Source organism: Siniperca chuatsi, linkage group LG14 (genome assembly GCF_020085105.1).
Source record: "Siniperca chuatsi isolate FFG_IHB_CAS linkage group LG14, ASM2008510v1, whole genome shotgun sequence".
Classification (NCBI taxonomy): domain Eukaryota; kingdom Metazoa; phylum Chordata; class Actinopteri; order Centrarchiformes; family Sinipercidae; genus Siniperca; species Siniperca chuatsi.
This window is the reverse complement of record NC_058055.1, coordinates 14519918-14539270: the sequence shown is the minus strand read 5'-3', so window position 1 is coordinate 14539270 and position 19353 is coordinate 14519918. Positions and strand designations below refer to the sequence as shown.

The 19353-nt window shown below is 41.5% G+C and overlaps 3 protein-coding genes across 20 annotated transcripts in view; 2 read left to right on the top strand and 1 right to left on the bottom strand.

The window, feature by feature from the left end:
* synj1 (synaptojanin 1) overlaps nt 1-4885 on the top strand; it is a 28483-nt gene extending 23598 nt beyond the window's left edge. For 16 of the 17 annotated variants that reach the window (XM_044221549.1, XM_044221551.1, XM_044221554.1 and 13 more), the window contains one exon: nt 1063-4885. In XM_044221549.1, coding sequence (XP_044077484.1) covers nt 1063-2085 — 1023 coding nt within the window. In that variant the 3' untranslated portion in view covers nt 2086-4885. The remainder of the gene's footprint in view (nt 1-1062) is intronic. The other variant, XM_044221555.1, reaches the window with a different exon arrangement.
* A 1002-nt stretch (nt 4886-5887) lies between these two features.
* On the top strand, nt 5888-8930 carry cfap298 (cilia and flagella associated protein 298). The gene is made up of 8 exons (XM_044223236.1): nt 5888-6047; nt 6315-6484; nt 6862-7029; nt 7469-7536; nt 7627-7785; nt 7977-8108; nt 8235-8330; nt 8446-8930. Exons 2-8 carry the CDS (start codon nt 6346-6348, stop codon nt 8554-8556), a joined length of 873 nt encoding a protein of 290 aa, XP_044079171.1. The 5' UTR covers nt 5888-6047; nt 6315-6345; the 3' UTR covers nt 8557-8930.
* A 3620-nt stretch (nt 8931-12550) lies between these two features.
* eva1c (eva-1 homolog C (C. elegans)) lies at nt 12551-18717 on the bottom strand. 2 transcript variants are annotated; one of them, XM_044223234.1, is made up of 8 exons: nt 18220-18717; nt 16519-16712; nt 16070-16193; nt 15686-15838; nt 14194-14337; nt 13483-13560; nt 13295-13399; nt 12551-13211 (listed from the first exon to the last, which is right to left on the bottom strand). In XM_044223234.1, the coding sequence occupies exons 1-8, from the start codon at nt 18332-18334 to the stop codon at nt 12835-12837; spliced, it is 1290 nt and encodes a 429-aa protein (XP_044079169.1). In that variant the 5' UTR covers nt 18335-18717; the 3' UTR covers nt 12551-12834. The 2 variants fall into 2 exon arrangements, with proteins under 2 accessions (XP_044079169.1, XP_044079170.1); XM_044223235.1 differs by having other exon boundaries at nt 13295-13387.
* Nucleotides 18718-19353: the final 636 nt, after the last annotated feature.

Genomic DNA, 19353 nt, shown 5'->3' with positions numbered 1-19353 from the left:
ATTGATTTTACTTTGTTTTACATGTCCTAAGTTATTTTAACCTTTAGTCCACTACAAGGCCATGCATTGTTTTGTGTCAGGCTCACAAAATGGAGCATTATTTCTTTTCTTTTTGTCGGTCAACACATCAAACCATAAATGACATGGGAAAAAACTAATGAAAATGTGATGTTTGTTGGCCATTTTCCCCTCACTAGTCCTTTCATATGTGCTCACTGTGGTTCAGCTGTTGAGCGTGAGCACGTATGCAATGACCTCATAATTTTGATTTGACATTTTGTTTAATTTGTATTATTTAATTTATTTGTATTAGATTTAGTGATTGTATGTGGACTGAGATACATATATCAGTTGTCAGCAGTAGTCAGTGTAGGAAATTAAACACAATACATGTTTGTAAATGTTTTAAGTTGGCCAGATTAAAATGTACCCTGTGGAGTTTTTGACCACTAGTGGCGTTATGAATCGGTGTTTTGATGAGCGGGTCCCTTTTTCTTTTTCTTTTTTTTTTTGTCACACTAAGGCAGCTTCTATATACACACACAAGCATGTGTGTGACTCGATATACATTCCTGCTAACTGCAGAGGGCATTAATGCAAATGTGTAATGCATGCAAGCCATAAAACGAAGAATGATGAAGAAGACAACAAACAGATAAAACATCTGAAATAGCTGTCTAACACATCTAATCAGTAGCATATAATCTCGCCCAAGGGCGGGGAAGACAATGACTGCTCACTGACGCAGGTTTTAGAATAGTCAAATCTGAAATCGGCTTTGCAAATGCTTTGATGAAGGAAATGCATTCAGTAGGTTTGTTAAGGATACACACACTGTGCTTAAGCAAGAAACACTGAATGCAAATATATAACTGTTAACAAGACAGCTCCGAAGAGTATCTTTTAAATTTAGTTCTGAACTAAAGAAAGAATATTACAATTAAAAAAACTCATGGTCCATTAGTTAGTAAAACACTCCAGTAATATTAGCTCATGGTTCATATTTTCACAACATTTACTGTGACAGCTGAATGGCATTTTCTCTGTTTTGTTCTTCCTTAGATGAATGGACTGAATGGAATCCAAAGAGAAGCACAATGGAAGCCCGACCCCTTTGACACACTTGCATCTGACTTCCTCTTCTCTTCCACATCCCCCTGGCACACCACCCAGTCCCTGACCAGAGGCTCCTCTCTGTGTACACCCCCCTCCCCTTCTGCATCCGCGTTGTCCTCCAGCACTCTCCCTTCATCCTTCTCCCTCCAGTCCTCTGCGGCGTCAGACCTGCAGGCACGTGATTCGTCCTCCTCTTCCTCACTCTCCATCCCGTCACCGTTCGCCTCCTCCCTGCTCCCGCCTCCTCCGGTCCCATCTCGTAGTCGCTCGCAGGAGACTCTGCGTGCCTCCCCTGGCCCCTTCCCGATTGACCCGCTTCCTGCCCGACCCAGCAGCACCAATCCCTTCACAGGCCCACTGGCACAGCAGCATCAGCAGCACCGCTCTCTCACCCCAGACTTCAGCGTCCAGCGTCCGGCCTCAACGCTAAACCTTCAGAGGACCATGTCTACTCTTGCTCAGCCACTCATCCCCACCTCTGCTCAAACAGCTGCCGCTGCACCCACCTCCCAGCTCCAAAGGACCATGTCCCTGTTTGGACCATCACCCACTCTTAATCCTACACCTGCTCCTCTGCTTCCCTTGGCCCCTGCCCCGTCTCCTGCCCCCACCTTGCCTCTGGCACCGCCCTCCTCGATTCCGCCTGTCCTCGCACCTCGTCGCCAACCACCTCCCCCAGGAAGGAAACCAACCCAGCAGTGGGTCACTTTTGATGATGATTTGGCTTTTTCACCTTCAACCAAGACACCACAGGCCCCCATCTTCCCTTCCAGTTCGCTTGTATCCCAAACTCAGACTCTGCCTTTCCGCTCTGTGTTTGACTCAGAGCCCGACTGGTTATGCTCGGCCCCTTCGGTATTCCCAACCCTCCCTCCTCCCATCCCAACTAGAACTGTAACCAGTAACCCAAAGCTCCCAGAGGGACCCAGTGATGACTGCTTCTTCCCCAGGGAGTCGACAGAAAGATAGGATCACTCTTAATATGTAAAGGGCATATCCAGATATGTATAGATCTATGATAAATGTGTATATGTGTATGTGCGTGTATGTAAAAAAGAGACGGTATTTAAGAAGAATAGACCAATCCCCTTCTGAATCATAGGAAACGATTTATATCTCAAGCAGTAACATGAGAAGGTTATGAGCCTAAACGTGCATTCCAATTTTACCACAGAGATGTTTGCTTGTTCCCTGATATCAACATTTATTTTAATATGAATCGTTCTGACGTTTATTTTTATTTATGGCAGCAAACGTGCCTGTGTCTACAGTATATCGTTATATAAAGTACATCTATACACACACAAGTCATGTGTGTAACCACCTGTGCAATATTAGGTCATGTCTGTGTGGCCGTGCAGCACACTGCATTCGCCTGCGAGCTTTCACCTAAATCAGTGTTAACTTTGCATTTGCTACATTGGCTGACGCACTGCGGCTCATACCCATCATTTTGACTGATCTGTACATTAGAGCGGGATTCTCAGAGTAGAAGGTATTCTTCTACTTTCTCAGTGTACATGTAGTAGAAGGCTATGCACTGCAGGTTTTACAGTTGCCCTCAAAATTGCTGCAGTCTGCAGCAATAAGAGATCGCTTTGACTTGCAAAGAGTTTGTTGTAAATTTTTATTTATTTTTTTTTTTCTGTTCGTTTGTGTCCGTGGTGTGCAGATTTAAAAGTCATATTGTGCGCTCACTTTTATCATGAATGTACTTTATGTTGCACTGGGTTTTATCATTGCCTCCTTGCTGACACAATGAGAACAGCACAAGCCAGTGTCATAGTTAGTCAAACTGTTCACTGCCGCAGGACTGATGCTCTATAACATCACCTCATTCACTTGATAATAAGACATTTTGTTCTCTCTCTACTCAGTCATCACTCGTTGTCTATGGGCTGTTAAGCTTAGCTGATATTTTGTAGCTCTATATCAAAACCCTATACATAGTGATTATGTATAAATGTATGTTTTCCATATGGAAACTACTCGCTAAATGTGCGTATGTGTGTTTGTGATGACTGTATCAGTGGTTTGCACAAAGTAACTGATATGCACTGAAATGCTGTGTGTGCTCTCTTGGTTGTATTCTTGTTGATGACAGAGTGACAAAAACGAGAGCCTGCGGACAGATCAGAGGGCTTTTTGACATTTCCACCTCTCGTGTTTTGATCCTTGATTTCCTTGAGTATTTAACCATACCATTGTAAATTCAGAGAATGTGGCGTATGCGTGTGTATGCTTCCGTTACTCTTATGTACGAAGGTGATGTGATTTGGGTCTGTGGACATGGCAGCAAGGACATGCCGTGCATAATAATAAGAGGGCACATTTTTTTTACTTAAACTTTTGTTTATTGCAAAAGTCACGCTTTTTATTTCTAAGAACATTTACTCTAAATAATCTATTGTTGATACTGTGGTGAGAAGTAATGTGTTGTGTTTAAGGTGTGTATCGTCTGGTGTGGTGTTTGTGTTTGGATGTGAGTGTGTACAGAGTTAAGAGTGGAATACCAGAGCTTTTCCCCCAGGAAGTCTTCTCTAAACACAGTGCATTTGCTTACAGGTTCTGAACTAACAGCCACTGTAGTCACTCGCTCTTGACTGTATTTGTGTATTTCCGCTCTCCGGCCTGCAAAGGGCTGCGGAGTGACATCACTGTATGCGAAAATGTTAACAATACATGACAAAGGAATTTTTTTCCACAAAGTACCCACCACCTGAGTGAGAATTCCCTGGTAGCAACAATAACAGAAGGTTATTCACCACCTTGACTGAATAAACAGACTCAGCTACACTGTATTCTCAGACCCAAAGACCACCAGATAATCATTTCCAGTTGTTTGTTGTGTCCTTCCCAGGCGAAGTGTGCCCACATTCCAGACAGTAGTGTGATTTTGAGCGTTGGGTGACAAAACTCTTCTCAGCGTTTGCAGATCCGCCTGTGATATCTCACCCATATCCGTTTCCTCCAGTTGAGAGTAATGGTTACTGAGCCTCGCTGATAACCATTCATGCGGCGTGTGTGGTGTTGTCAGAGGTGATGTGTCAGTATTTCCCCCCCTGTACTACCTACTTTCACTGCTGTCGAGTTGTATAGGTCAGCGTCAATGATGACAAGCAATAGTTTTGCAAAAGGATCAGTGAGAGTACAATCCTCCCTTACGCGACACATGCCAGCTGTGTTAGTCTACTCAGATGTTGCGTTACAAATGATGTAACCAGCTGAAATGTCTTAAAAGTATTTTGATGGTTCATGGAGGATAAAACATCTGAGCCAAGAAAGTACCAGCTAACTAACGCTTCTGCGCTTTGTTTAAACACCATGTAAAATACGTAAAAATAATCTTCATTCACTGCACTGAAAGCAGTAGCTATCTCTGTAAGCAAGTGTATCGGGTTGCCTTTGCTTACATGTTGGTCATCTCTAAAATGCATTTATTGTGTTATCCAAATGTGTGCAGTAGATACTGTATCTGCATTAACAGTAGACTAGCCAGCGCTTTGTGTCATGTTATGTTCAAGATGAGATTTTATAGGAAACAAATTGCTCCTTTCTGTGAGGTCAGTTAACCTTTTATGGCTATAATCCATAGTAAATAAGAGTCTGTGTTGTTGAACATATTCTGTATGTATTAAAGAGAAAACATGAAGCTGCGATTCATGTTAATATCCAACGTACCATATTTTCAGTGCACAGCTGATTGCACATTTATGTATGAAGCAGTTTATGTTGTATGTATGCAAAAATAAATGTAACTTTATCTGAATGCTGATGTTTGTCTTCTTTGACTGCAGGCTGTACCTTTATTGCACATCATAAAGAATTCTACATCATATACCTCTACTCAAAATTCATTTGTACAGACATTTTACTATATGTTTGTTAATGGAGACATTTGTTTCTCCAACAAAATGATGTGTATGTCCTATATGCTCTGTAATTTAGGTAGCCTTTCAGATCCTGGATATTACTTCCAAATGACTAAATAGCCTCTAAAAACCAGGAACGTATTTACATGGACCTAGATGTTATGCTGGGGTTGTTTGCACCTAAAACAAAACCATCTTAAATCTAAAATCATCTATCATTGTTTAATTTATATTTTTGGTATCAATATTTTCCTCTTTTACTTCACATTCTATCAGTATACAATCAGACTTGATTCTCAAATGTATTATTATAACACTAGACAGGTTGACAGTCTTTGTGTTCTTTTTTGTAAAACCAGACATGGCCAGTATTCCCAGAGACATTACGATACTCATGTATGGATTGCCAACCTAAATATTATTGAGAGTTCACCATCATTTTAAAATTTTAGAAATATATTTGATTCATGATGTTTAATTAATCTTAATGTCTAACTGATCTTCCTTTTTTATGATTAGTGATTGATTGGTGCTGCCTCGTTCTGTTCATTTTGCGTGTCTCATATGTTCCTTTATCTGTATTTTTGTGTATAGTATTTTAATTTGCAAATGGAAAGAAGCAGATATTTAGGTAAGCAGATGAATTGTCCTCTTGTCTGCTGGTGTAGCAGGGCAGCCGAGTGGATAAACATGTTTCAACAAGATGACCTAGGTTCAATTAATTCATCTGTCCTGCTGGAATGCCTTTGAGCAAGGCACACCATCCCTATGGAGTGTACTACATTGTCACTCAAATTACAATATTACGACTAAAAACACTGTATAAGGACCTTATCCCCCTCATTGCGCAAAACACAGTGTTACCACCATTTACCATTAGAGGGCAGTGATACTGCTTGGAATAATATAACCTGCCATAAAGAGTTCACAAGAAGAAGTATCTGTCCTGATTATGAATCTCATGGAGTCTTTAGCTAGTAATGTCATCGGTTTTAAACGAAGTGTGAGCCCAGTCTGAACAGTGTAGGGACCGTCTTGTGCTCGTCTTTTACTGCACAGGTAAGTGTTACCATTTTCAGTGACTGTAGAGAAATTATCTTTTAAAAGATTGCTCCAGTGAATGTAAACAGCTATATCAGCTAACCTAACTAGTTAAAAGCTAGCTTTGTGTTTTCTAGAAGCGTCCGCACACGACTGTTGCTATGGTTACACTGTTTTCCTAAAGACCCCCGGCGCTGCTTTTACACTGATACATCTTCGTGTTGTTGCGGGTTTATTCAACAACAAAGTCGCATTAAACTTCTGTCCCTGAATGTCTCTTTTTAGGGGGTAAACAGGTAGTGAACTACTTTGAAAGATGGTGCAGCTGCATGTGAAGCGTGGAGTTGAGAGTCAATTTCTTTTCAGCACCACTGTGGACGCGACTCTGGAGACGGTGATCCAGCAGATTACAGCCATTTACAACGGGAGACTCAAAGTGGACAGAATATGTTCAGGTGAAAATTACAAAAAGCTACCCGGTGCTTTCTGCACACACTGGCTGCACACACACCTCTTGCTTTACTACTACTTAAACTGGATAACAAAATACCACTAGCCTAGTTAAGCCGATATAAAAACGGAGACAAAGAAGTAACTTTTCACATTTATGAAGGTGTAACCAGAAAGTTTTTTTTATTCTTAAATAAGTGACTATTAGTATTAGTAATGGTGGATTTTCTGTTTTTCTGTTGAACAACTAGGTTTCAACTACATTTCAGTATTAACTCTAAGTATTTTACCTGTGACATGTCTCTGAGCTCTAGTAAATAAGATTTTTCAGTCTAGTAGGATGCACTGACATATACTTGCTTGTTCATGTATGTACCTTCAGAGATCCCAGAGCTGGCAGACCATGGCATCACCCTGCCACCCAACATGCAGGGGCTGACAGAGGAGCAGATTGTGGAGCTGAAACTGGCGGATGAATGGGAAGACAAATGCGTGCCCAGCGGAGGGCCAGTATTTAAGCCTGATGAGATTGGGAGGAGGAACGGACATGGTGAGACCATGACTCTTGACTATGTAGTTTCACAACAAAATTATTCTTAATGCACACCTTACTTTGTCAGGAAGACCTTGACAGTTGATATCCCTTTTAGTCATTTTTGCATGTGGTTGCAGCTTTGAACTGCAAACTGACACATGTGGACAGAGATCTACTCCTCTTATACCTCTGATATTGAATCACTCTTGTGACTTTGAAATTCTGCAATTAGATAATGTTAAACATTGTAAGTATGTAATTTCCAGTTTAATGTGCATCCCAACTGTGGGTAACATACAGATATAGTACTGTAAGTGGTTTTGTGAAAAGGTTAATTTGCCAAGCATTTTTTTTAATTTGCATGAAAATATGTTGGAGAAAAAAAGGCATTTTATTTCTATGCAAGCAGGAAAAAAGATTATAGTAATCTGACAATCTCTTTGCCTTCTACCAGCTCCAAATGATAAAATGAAAGAGGTGTTGATGAGAACAATGGAGGAGGCAAAGGCACTGATCTCCAACGTGAGTATTAGTGTTAACACTAAATCTTAGTGTCTTCTTCACCGACCGTCAGTACTTTTGACTCGGTCTGTCTTTCTCTTCATCTTTCAGAAACAAGTTCAAGCTAATGTTTGTGTCACCATGGGGATGGTAAAGGAAGCCCTGGATCAGCTAAGGGGTGCAGTCATGATCGTATACCCCATGGGGCTGCCTCCTCATGACCCTATCAGGATGGAGTTTGAGGACCGGGAAGACCTTTCAGGAACACAGGTAAACAGCTGAACCTGTTTCAGTAATCAGAGTTTCCTAGCAGCTATTGGCTGATGGCCACATGAAATTAGTTTTCAGTCAACAACAAGGACTTAAGTTACTATGATTTGGTACATTTGGAGGTGAAGCTGTCTTCGCCTTTCTCTTTTCCCCCCATTCCTCTGCCCTCTCCATTTGTCTCTGTACCTCAGGCATCTCTGCAGGTGATCACGGAGGACGAGTGCCAGCTATGGTGGGCTGCCAAAGAGATGCAGAGGGGGAAAAAACTACAGGACTACATTGGCAAAAATGAAAAGACGAAGCTTGTGGTCAAAATCCAAAAGGTGAGAGCCATTTCAGCCAATCTGAAGCGAGTATTTTTGTGGTATTTGACAGGCAGTGTATTTGTTGTTTTATGTTTTTGTTAGTTTTGAGAATAACTGTAATCCATCTGTTGCCGTTCCCTTCAGAAAGGGCAGGGGGCACCAGCGAGAGAGCCTCCGATCACTGATGAGCAGCAGAAACAGATGATGATGAATTACTACAGGAGGCAGGAGGAGCTCAAGGTCAGCAAAGGCTAAGCTACTTTTTTTTTTAAATAGGTGCACACATTAAAAACCATGTTTCCTGTTTGTACTGAATGAAGAAGATACACTAATCTCCTCCTGGTAACATTTTCAGAAACTGGAGGAGGCAGACGATGATAGCCACCTGGACTCAAAGTGGTCAGACAGACATGTTCTCAAAAAACAGTTTCAGGGCCTCACCAACATAAAATGGGGACCGAGATAAAGACCACCACCACTCCAATTCCCACCTTGGACCTGCTGCTCTCACCTGGTCCTTTACAGCTCTATATGCAACTGACTAAGATGCCTTATCACAATCCTGAAATCAGTTTACTGTCGGTGTTATCTGAGGTCTTCCAGAGAATATTATATATAGCAGATGTGTTCATATGCCTCGGGAGTAGATGTATTTCTGAACTGAAATGTGAAGAAGAAGAAGACATCTGGACCCATTGAATGACAGAACAGGTAATGATGTCACATGGAGGCTGATGTTGTGATAAACCTGATTTATTTGAACTTTACCGATTGTTTTCACCCTGTTGGAAAGTTACATTGAAGCTGTGCAAACAAAATAAAATTTAAGTTTAATCTAAATTTACTGTACATTTTTATTGTGTGTAAAAAAAAATTTTTTCTATCTAATAAAATACTTTCCAATGTGGCCTGTGTATACACAAAGGTCATACATTTTGTATTGATGATGTGTTAACATTCAACAAAGTCTCAGAGGTAGTGATTCAACTGGAACACAGTTTTACATCCCTTGGACTGCAGGGACAAGGATGCTACACCTTTCCTCTCTTTGTCTCCCGTCAGTGACACACACAAACGCACACGTCTGAGTGTGCTACTCTGAGGCAGGAAGTTGCCACATAGTACTTGGTCATTCCAGTTCTTGTCCCAGCAAGATGAGGAAGCCGTAGAGTTCAGAGTGAAAGTGTTTGATTCACTGGAGGGTTGAACTGTTGCAGTGATTCGGAGAGGTGTGGCCGGTTTTTAAGGAACACTGCATTAATAAAAGACATCCTGGACGTAACGTGTAGATTCAAAGGATAATTCCACCTTTTGTACGTTCAGTTTGGATGGATGTTGGAAGAGACAGTGATCAGTCGTGGCAGGGGGAATTGGAACACATACCAATGCCACTTTTAACTACCTCTAATGTAGTTATACTGTAGGGAAAACACTGTATGTGCCTATTTTTGTCATATCAAATCAGCGTTGACTGAGTGTCTTTTTAAATGAACATCGAAACATTTTTACCACTGTCGGGAAAGATAACACTTGACACTAAACGACAAATTTGTCTATGATGAAAAGGCTTCATTCTGGAGTTAAAACCCCCAGAGGGCGTTAGGAGATGAGAGCAACTCTAGAGGTGTTATGACAGATCACGTTCTCTGACATTCTTTGGTTTATAGTGATTTATCAGTTACACTGATACAGCTGCTATGAGACCCCTTGATGATGAATGAGTACCTTCGATATTAAAACAAAATATCTAAGGTAATCACAATTGTATCCCTACATCGTCGTGTGTGCAGGCCACAAAACTATTCTAGTAACAACTTGAGGCATCTTGTTCCAATTATACAGTATCTACTGGTAGCTCTACAGATTTGCGCATTACTGAATGCTGCTGCCCCAACAAGACCCTCAAATTTGATTTTAGAAATATCAGATCACTGTCTACCAAAGCTTTACTGATAAATGGTTTGATTCTTTAGCATAGTCTGGATATGATTTGGTTTATGTGAAACACGTCTTAAACGAAAGGTTTTCTTACTATTAAATGAAGCTCCCCCATCTGCCTATACCAATGTCCATGTTGGGCATGCTCAGGCTACTAAACAAGGTGGGGGTGATGCCTAAATCTATAAGTCTATTTTCAATTTAATCTCCAATCTTGATATTTAATTTAACTCCTTTGAGGCTATTCTATTAAAACCATCTCCATCAACTGTGAATTGCTTTGTCCATGGCAACAGACTCAGATCTGACTGTGTCTCCTCTCATATCTGCGGTGTCAGATCACTTTCTTATTAATTTTGAATCAACACTAGCCTGTCCTTGTAATGTTAGTGCTGACGTAATTACCTCTAGCCACATTGGTCCATCAACTTTAACTTCACTTGGTGAGCGATTGCCCGTGGTCCTGGCTCCTTTCACTGCAGCGACAGGCTCTGTTGAAAACTGTACCAGTGACTTAAACACACAAATCCTCTCTAGTCTCCTGGAATCAGCTGCACCTCTTTCCACCAAAACAAGACAGTCAAAGACGTCTACACCCTGGTTTACTGAAGAGACACGTGCTCTCAAGCAGGCCTGCTGGAGATTGGAAAGCAAATGGTGTAAATCAAAACTGTTTTCTACCTCTCATGGCACGAGTGTGTATTGAATTACAAGTGTTCTCTGTCCGCTGCCAAATCAGCATATTTCTCTGGCTTAATCAGTAACAACAAACACAATCCTGGATTTCTTTTTGACACTGTAGCCAAACTAACTCAAAAGCAGCTGTCCTACCTGCCTCCTCGACCCACTTCCAGCTAAACTTTTTCAAGATGTCTGGCTATTTCTGGGACCTACAATACCTAATATTGTTCATTTATTACTTACGACTGGCACTGCACCCACTACCCTTAAGACTGCTGTGGTTAACCTCTACTTAAGAAACCACACCTTGAGTCTAGAGTAAATAATTATCGACCAGTCTCTAACCTTTCATTTTTTTCAAAAGTACTAAAAAGAGTCACATGAGTTCCTGCTGCTAGTTTCTGATCAAACTGAGAGGTTGGTCATTGACCCTGCTGGAGATGGACATTAGTTTGATCAAGTAACAGTAACTCTCGACAACTGTGATTTCTCAAAGTTCAAAAGCAAAGAATCAAGGTGTTACGCATGACCCTACTCTCTCTTTTGATCAGCACATTAAAGAAATCACCAAGACGGACTTTTTCCACCTACGCAACATAGCTAAAAAAAAAAGGTTTCTTTCCTTGGCTGATGCAGAGACCCTAATTCATGCTTTTCTTTCATCCAGACTTGATTATTGTAACGTCTCGTTGTCAGGCCTGCCGCGTGCTAGGACTAAAAAGCTTCAAATGGCACAGAATGCTGCATCTAGAATTTTAACTAAAACTAGAAAATTTGACCATATAACACCAATCTTAGCTTCCCTTCATTGGCTCCCTATCCATGTCACATCAGATTTTAAGGTGCTTCTGATGATGGGGCTCACGGCTTCATACCTGTCTGATCTCCTTAAACCTTATATCCCATCCCGAGCTCTCCACTCAGAATACAGGCCTCCTGTCTGTCCCAGAGTTAAAAAGAAGTCAGCTGGCTGTAAGGCCTTTTCCTATCGCGGCCCCTCTTCTGGAATAACCTCCCTGTTGACATCAGTCTGACTCTGTCGATGCCTTTAAATCCAAAGTTAAAACTCATCTTTTTGCCTTTCAGTTAGTTGCTTATTCTTTGATTGATTACTTCAGGCCTTGTACCCGTTACCATTGTCCCTCTGGCAGGTCGGTCTCGGTCTCAATGAATCTATTAAACTTAGTACTTAGTACTTATAGTCCATGTTTGTCCTGCCGACGAGAAACTTTCTGAAAACCACTACATCTGTTTGTGTTTTTTCTTTTCTCCTCCCTGTGTGAATGGTGTGCTTGAGCTTTGCCTCTTGTGTGTTTGTGTAGTCTGTCCGCTTCCAGGTTCCATGGTGGAGAGGAGATCGTGTGGCTCAGGTCTTATCTGTTTGGCAGCACCTGGAAGTTGCTCGATGTCCTCCCGGATCTTCATAAATATTTACAATCTAGCAATAATTTTGTCATCCATACTGTAATTTAGCCATGTTGGCCTATTCTGTATGCACGATATCTACTGCATGTCTGTCCGTCCTGGGAGAGGGATCCCTCCTCTGCTGCTCTTCTTGAAATTTCTTTAATTTTTTCTCCCCATTAAAAGAGTTTTTTGAGGAGTTCCTTATCAAATCGAGGGTCTAAAGATAGAGGGTGTTGTATGCTGTAAAGATTGTAAATCCCCTTGAGGCAATTTTGTGACTTTGGGCTATATAAATAAAACTGACTTGACTTTAATGAACTTGGCAGCTGTGTGACTTCTGTCAGGACAATTGATTTTACCAGTTTTGTAACAGTAAACAGGACTTAACCTGAAATCCTAGCTTCATTTGGTGGTGAATGTGAATAAATACAACATTTAAGCAATGATATAATTTATGTGACCACCCATTTTACAGCATTAAACCCTGTTGAGCCTTTAAAAATGGCTAGTACTGCAGTTTCACCCAAACATTACATTCTTCACAAACTGAGCGCTAATGCAAAAATGGCAAAACACATCAAGGACAGCTTTACAATGTAAAAAAAAAAATAAAATACAAGTTTCTTGTTTTGTTAATAATCAATGGCTGAGAGCTGCTGCAGAGAATCCTGAAAAAATCCTGAAGGTGCTGATCAGCATCCGGGGGGTCACGGTTTAGTTAATATGAGCTGCCATTGAAATAGGCATTCATCCATATCTCCTGTATGATCATCTCTCTGCGCTCAATCCTCTCTGCCCGTTCGGCTGCCTCGCTCACATAAGTCACTTCCTCCCAGCCGTATATCGCCTTCCTTTCTGTGGCCGAGATTAGAGAGCTTTCTGTTTCCTCTACGTCATCATCATCTTCATCCTCATCATCCACGTCATCGTCCTCCTCCTGGCAGTTGATAGTCTGGCTACGAGACTTGGGTGCGAGTTTGTGATCTCTGAGCGGGCGCCCTCTGCAGGTCACTCGGACTGACACAGCCAGCAGTGTGAGCAGAAGACCAACACACACACTGGAGGTGAACAGCAGCGCTGCCATTTCTGGATGCTCTGTGTAAGAAATGAAGGGAGGAGATGTATAAAACACGGATTAGATGTGCATTCATGAGTGCATGCATGTGAATAATGTTTACCTTTGATGTAGGCATAGGTCAGGAGAGAGTTGCTCATCATAGCTCCTGAGTTGTCTGGCCTTCTTGACCCTTTGGAGAAAGGCTCCTCCAGATCTGCAGGAGGAACTGTTGTGAACATCTGAATTATGATGGGAGATAAAAATGCCACAGAAGACCTGGAATCGCAAAAGATGGCATGATGTGGTTACCTTTTTCTGTGTCCACAGTAGGAGATGAGGTGGAGCTGAATATGTAAGGGTCTGCCTCCCTTAGTAAAGTCTGCGGTACTATTGGAGGGAAGACAGAAGAGACAGTCTTTATATTGCTGTGGACAAATTGATACAGACTCAGTGACTGTGTATTGGTGAATCTACAGCAGACCATTCATCAGCACCCCACATCCACACCTCTGCAGGAAAAGGGCCCATAATGCAATGACATTTGTCAAAGTTATGAATGCTTTCTGTCCAATTGTGTTGATAACCGGTCTACAAGGTTAACACACAGTCAGAAGAATTCTATCAACACCAGGCTGAAGTCAAATCTCCAAACTCTGATACATGAACAATGTTGCTGCATGACCTCACTGGCATTTGTGCCAATCATAGGAAGTTTACCAGGATGTCAACTTCAACCCACAAATTTGAGCTCACAGTCTATTATTCCCCGCTACTGTGTAGTTGGGTGTGATATGATAAGAACATCTGATGGCTGAGATCAGCAGATAAGAATCCACAGTAGGAAACTACAAATGTTCACTGAAGGAACTGTCACATAATGAATAAGGCAAAAACAACAACAGACATGACGTGAGCTATCCGTAATATCATGTACGCCTGTTCCTATTTTGAAGCCTCTCTCAAATTTATCACCACGCTTGTAACTGTATCGTGTGAATGAGGAAGCAGAAAGAGTCCTACCACAAGAATAGACCACACTGAGGTACTTCCTGGTTCCTGGAAAGCAGGGGTCCCTAAAGGTCTGGTTGCTGACAGCAACAATACACTTCTGTTTGCTGTAGCAGGACTTGGACACCAAGTGTACAGCCTCATGGTTCAGACACTCTGTAGGGAACAGCAAAGAGAAACTCAGAGATCCAGTCACTGAATAAGAAACACTGAGTTTGTGTGTGTGTAATGCTCACTCAACTTTGGGACAAAGCTCACAGATATGTACTTCAGCTGCAATAGCTGAACCACTGGTGCAATGTTTGGGTGTAATTTAACTATAATGAAATAACCTTTTTTGGCAGCCATCTGATGTTTGCTTTCCAGCAAAGCAAATGGTTAACTCAGTGCATCTAAGTTAGTTTAATGTCATCTCCAAATCATTTTTGCTTATTCTAAGTTTTAAGCATTGTGTCACATCATTGTAAAATGAATATAATTTAGTAGAATTACTAACAATGACAATGAAATCTAGCCTTTATCTCACACCATTCATATAGGCCTTTTTCACAGCAGACATTTTGACTTGTCATACCAGGAAAAGCACAGGTATACTCAATAACATTAACGATGGCTGGGGTCCATCCAAATGGAATTCAGCCATTATTGACGTTATTAGTTAACACCTGCTATGGTGTGTCAAAATATATGCTGTTAAAACTCTTTAAATAAGGCCACATATCAACTAAATCCCAGTCGCTTTGTGTTGTAAAGCAAATTTCTGATTTTACTGAACAGATTAGAGATGATATTTCCATAGAAATTTTACTCATGTCACTATCTGCCATAGGCCTTTTTCACAGAAGACATTTTGACATGTCACAATAGGGAAAACACAGGTGTAAATAATAAAATGAAAGATGGCTGAATTCCATTTAGCCGCTTTGGTTTCAGGGGTCCTGGTATTGTGCCTGTTGGCTCACTGTCACACTGCCATGGCTTATGGAAGAGAAAAGAGCCATCATTAATGTTATTAGTAACACTTGTGATTTTCCTACTATGACCAAGTCCAAATGTCTGCTAAGAAAAGGCCTAGCCTGTGTCTGAAATCACTCACTCATTCACTATTCCTTATATAATAGACTCTCAAAAGTTTACTCTATAGTGAGCAGTAATTTGAGATTTCGGACACATAATTATCGTCATTTTGCATCATCACTGACAGGTGTAGAGTCGCACAACGGTGATTTTCGCATTATTAAATGTGCCCGTTTAAACAGACTAGTGTCAGTGAAGTCAGACTAGTGAAACCCATCACATACAGCTGATTACCTGTTGGGAATGCTAAAACTTCCTCTTCCTAAAACCTTCCTCTTTCACTATCACAATAAAGCCAGGAATGTAATGTCTTGAGGAACTACTTATTCCTCAAGACATTACATTCCTGGCTTTATTGTTCGCCTTGTAAAAGGAAACATCTGTTAGTTACCACCATATGAGAATACTGAATATCCTGTCGACTCACCAAATGGGGGTGGTCTTGTCAGGTGTGAAGGGCAGGTGTCAGTCTGGCCCAGGCTTCTCCCATAGACAGCTGCGTAGATGTTCAGAACCCTGGGGGGCTTACAGCGCAGGATCATCGTCTCTCCCTCACACACCACATGTCTTTTGTGTTCAGCTGATTGAGGGGAAAAACCAATAAGGATGAAGAGGTGAAGGGGATCCTGGCAGTGGGAAACTGATGGGTTAGGTTTGGGGGAAGGGGGGAGATTTTTGGGTATAGATGTGTAGCTATTCCATGTTCATCCACCAGTAGATGTGTGAGAGAAACTGATGCTAAAAGGGGATATGACAATAAAAATGGTTATGAACAGGTAGTGACAAATGGGAACTGAGCTGCTAAACTCACTTGGTTTACACTTGTAGTCCACATGGAGGTATTTGGCAGTGCCAGGACAGGGATCCTTCCCAAACAGCAGGTGGTTGACAGGCAGCTGGCAATCTCTGAGGCTCTGACACTCCGACAGCAGCTTCTGCAGAGCAAACACCAGGGACAGTCAGCTTTTACCAGTACATGGGATTTGATGTTACAATCCACAGTGAGCACAATGTAAATCAGATGCTAAAAGAATGATGCAGTAACTGGCTGACAAATGAAAGACAGTGGGCTGTGCCTTCATAAACCTACATTCACAGCAGCATTCACCAGCCAGCTCATCTAAGGGTGGTGTGTTCGCTACAAAACTAAAACACATATGGGGAGAAAACTTCCCCAGCTAAAACTGGTGAACACCCACCTATACACAAGTGACCCAGCAAGAGTGAAAAGTGCTGCGTATCCCCATACATAAAATGCACCTGTAGAGCAGTAAAAGCTGAGCAGCTGTGGTTGTGGGCTCCGAGTGGAGGGTCTGTTCTGCACAGCCACGCCTGGCCGCTCCCGTAGAAGGCGGACTGGATGGAGATGGTGGAGTGACGTGGACAGTGGAGTCGCAGAGGCTGTCCGTCACACGCGTGAGCAGAGTGACTGGTGATGATCCTGGACAGGTAGTCTGTTACACAAAAGGCACTGGTTAGGCTGTAATGCACATGGAAACATACAGATGCATTAAAGGGACACTCCAATTTTACACATGAAGTTCAGTTTACTTGTCATGAGGAATACTACTCAGTGGTTTAATGTACTCTTTGGCTTTGGAGGGATGATGTCATGAGGGTTATCTCAGCTTGGGCTTTTTTGAGACTTCAAATGTTTAACAGAAAGTCTGCATTACGAATTGGAGGTTTTGGGTTTGAAAGAAGGGGCATTTACAAGGCAGGGAGGATTTAATGAAAGATGCTATTGAGTTACATTATGGGAAATGTAGGACCCAACATTTTTGGACCTTGGCCCATACTAGAGACTAAAAGTCCGCCCTCTGCCACTTCGATTTTCACCATTAATTTTTTTATCTGTCCCTTGTGAGTCCCCCAACTTTATGGAAGTGCAATACAAAATCACTTGAGTACCCCTTTAAATCCACTTATAATCATATAACCCGATGGACAGACAAACAAAGGAATCCTTTAAGGGAGGGTGTGCTTCCAATGGGCCCACTAAGTCCACTTTTACTTACAGGGGTAGAAATAGACACAACTAAAAAACTTAATGAAAAAGGATTTTAACTTTTAAGCAACTTAATAACCATTAAAACATGGTTTTGAAGTGGGGTTTTTTGTTGTTGTTTTTTTAAATTTACTGCATATGCAGTTTCAGATCAGTCTGTTTGGCCTCTTTGGAGCTGTGTGAGTTGTCTCATGTTGCTTTGAAAATTCACCCCTCAAAGTGGTGCTGACTGCCAGACCTCTTTCCTGGGTGTCAAACTCAGCCAACTGGCATTCAACCTAATATGACCCACCTTTGTTGCATGGTGTGTAGATGTGATTAAGTTACTTCTGATTCAAAGTCCTTTATCTTGAGATGTTTACATTATTTGTCTTATAGAAAAGGACTCATAAGTGATTGAAATAGATTAGATGGACAGTTTAGATAAAACCTTGGGAAACCATTCTCTACATAAAACAATGCTGAGAATGGCTGGCCTCTAACACCACTGAGTTAAGATTGGTGCTAGTAACTCCAGTGTAAACATTAGTTTGTCTACCAATTGTATATGGCAAGACAATAACTGCAATGACAAAACACAATATAAGACATGTATTTTATTCCTCACACTGTATTTTACATTACCCCTTCTCAGACAGGTGCGCAGTCCCATGCCCAATCTCAAGTGGGCTCTTTGGGACAAATGGCTGGTATTTTAGGAACACTGGCAATGTGAAAATGAATAGAACCACTTTATATATTACACCATACATCATCTGTACAAATATGTTTCACACCTCCACTGTAGCTATTATTACACCACTTATAACAGGGTGAGTAACAACAACACTTTCTGTTAGGGGGCTTCTTGGGACAAAACCCTTCCTGTGATATTTAACCATTCTTATCCTGATTCTTCGTCATCATCATCATCATCATCACCATCATCATCATCACCACCAGCATCATCTTACTTGAAAAGTCAGCCAGTCCGTTCATGCGTCTGGTCCACAGGAGTAAAGTCAGGTAGAAGAGGCTGTGGCTCCAGTCTAGTCCGTGGCAAGGACGGGTCCAGCTCATGATTCGCATCCCCTGTCTCTGAGATCATATTAAAAAGGGACTCGAAAATTCACTGTAGGCTACAGGACTTCATTAAAACCCCATTCAAAAAGGTCAAATGATCCGCGAGACAACGTCCTTGCCTCATCCATCTGTCTTCCTTCACAGAAAATATCACCGTAAAGCCGCTGAAGCACAAAACAGCCTCGTTCCCTCTGCGGTAATGGACCACAGAGGAGGTTAGAAATAGCAGCTGCGCAACAAGTTGGTCAAACTGACAGACGGGGTGATTAATCCGACGCGTGGTGATACTCCCAGTCCGACTTTCCTACTGTTCAACACCGCGGATTTGTGAATAGATGCATGTGGAAACTGAAAGCGTCTTACAGTAACAGCTGAGTGGGAATTGTGGTGTGGGCGTGGCAGATAAAACTATTTTAAAGGGAAGAGGGGCGACACACTCAGTGGTATGACGCACTGGCAGGACCTTTTATTTCCCCCCCACCATGAAGCACATATTTACTTTTTGGATTATGGCAAAATGCGTTTCCTGTGCTTTTCTTTCCTTCTTTCTTTTACTTTTCTGCCTCTCTCGTCCTTCTGTCCTAATGCTACAAACAAACAGGTGCAAATTTGAATGTGTTTTTATGTCCACATATACTTCTAACAATTCATTCATTCACATTCATTTTCATTATTGCTTCTATGTAATTAGTTTGATTTTAACATGCAAATAAATAAAATGTAACTCTTTTTTTTAGTGTTGCTGTATTTAATTGAGCTTTTTCTTTCTGAGTTCTAGCCTCACTATATATATTTGGCACATTGTGTAATATCTGTCCCATACAAAATGAATATTGTAGAGTCAATGTGAGTATTAAGTATGAAGAGGAAGAGATAGAGGGATCCTTAACACACACCTGGAAGACAAAGAAAAATACTGGCACAGCACAATGTCACCACTTTTGTTCAAGAAAGAATCCCTTGAATTAGAAGGCAAAGATAAAAGATAACATTCGTTAAGTGTTAATGTAGCTCTGCGTGGGTCT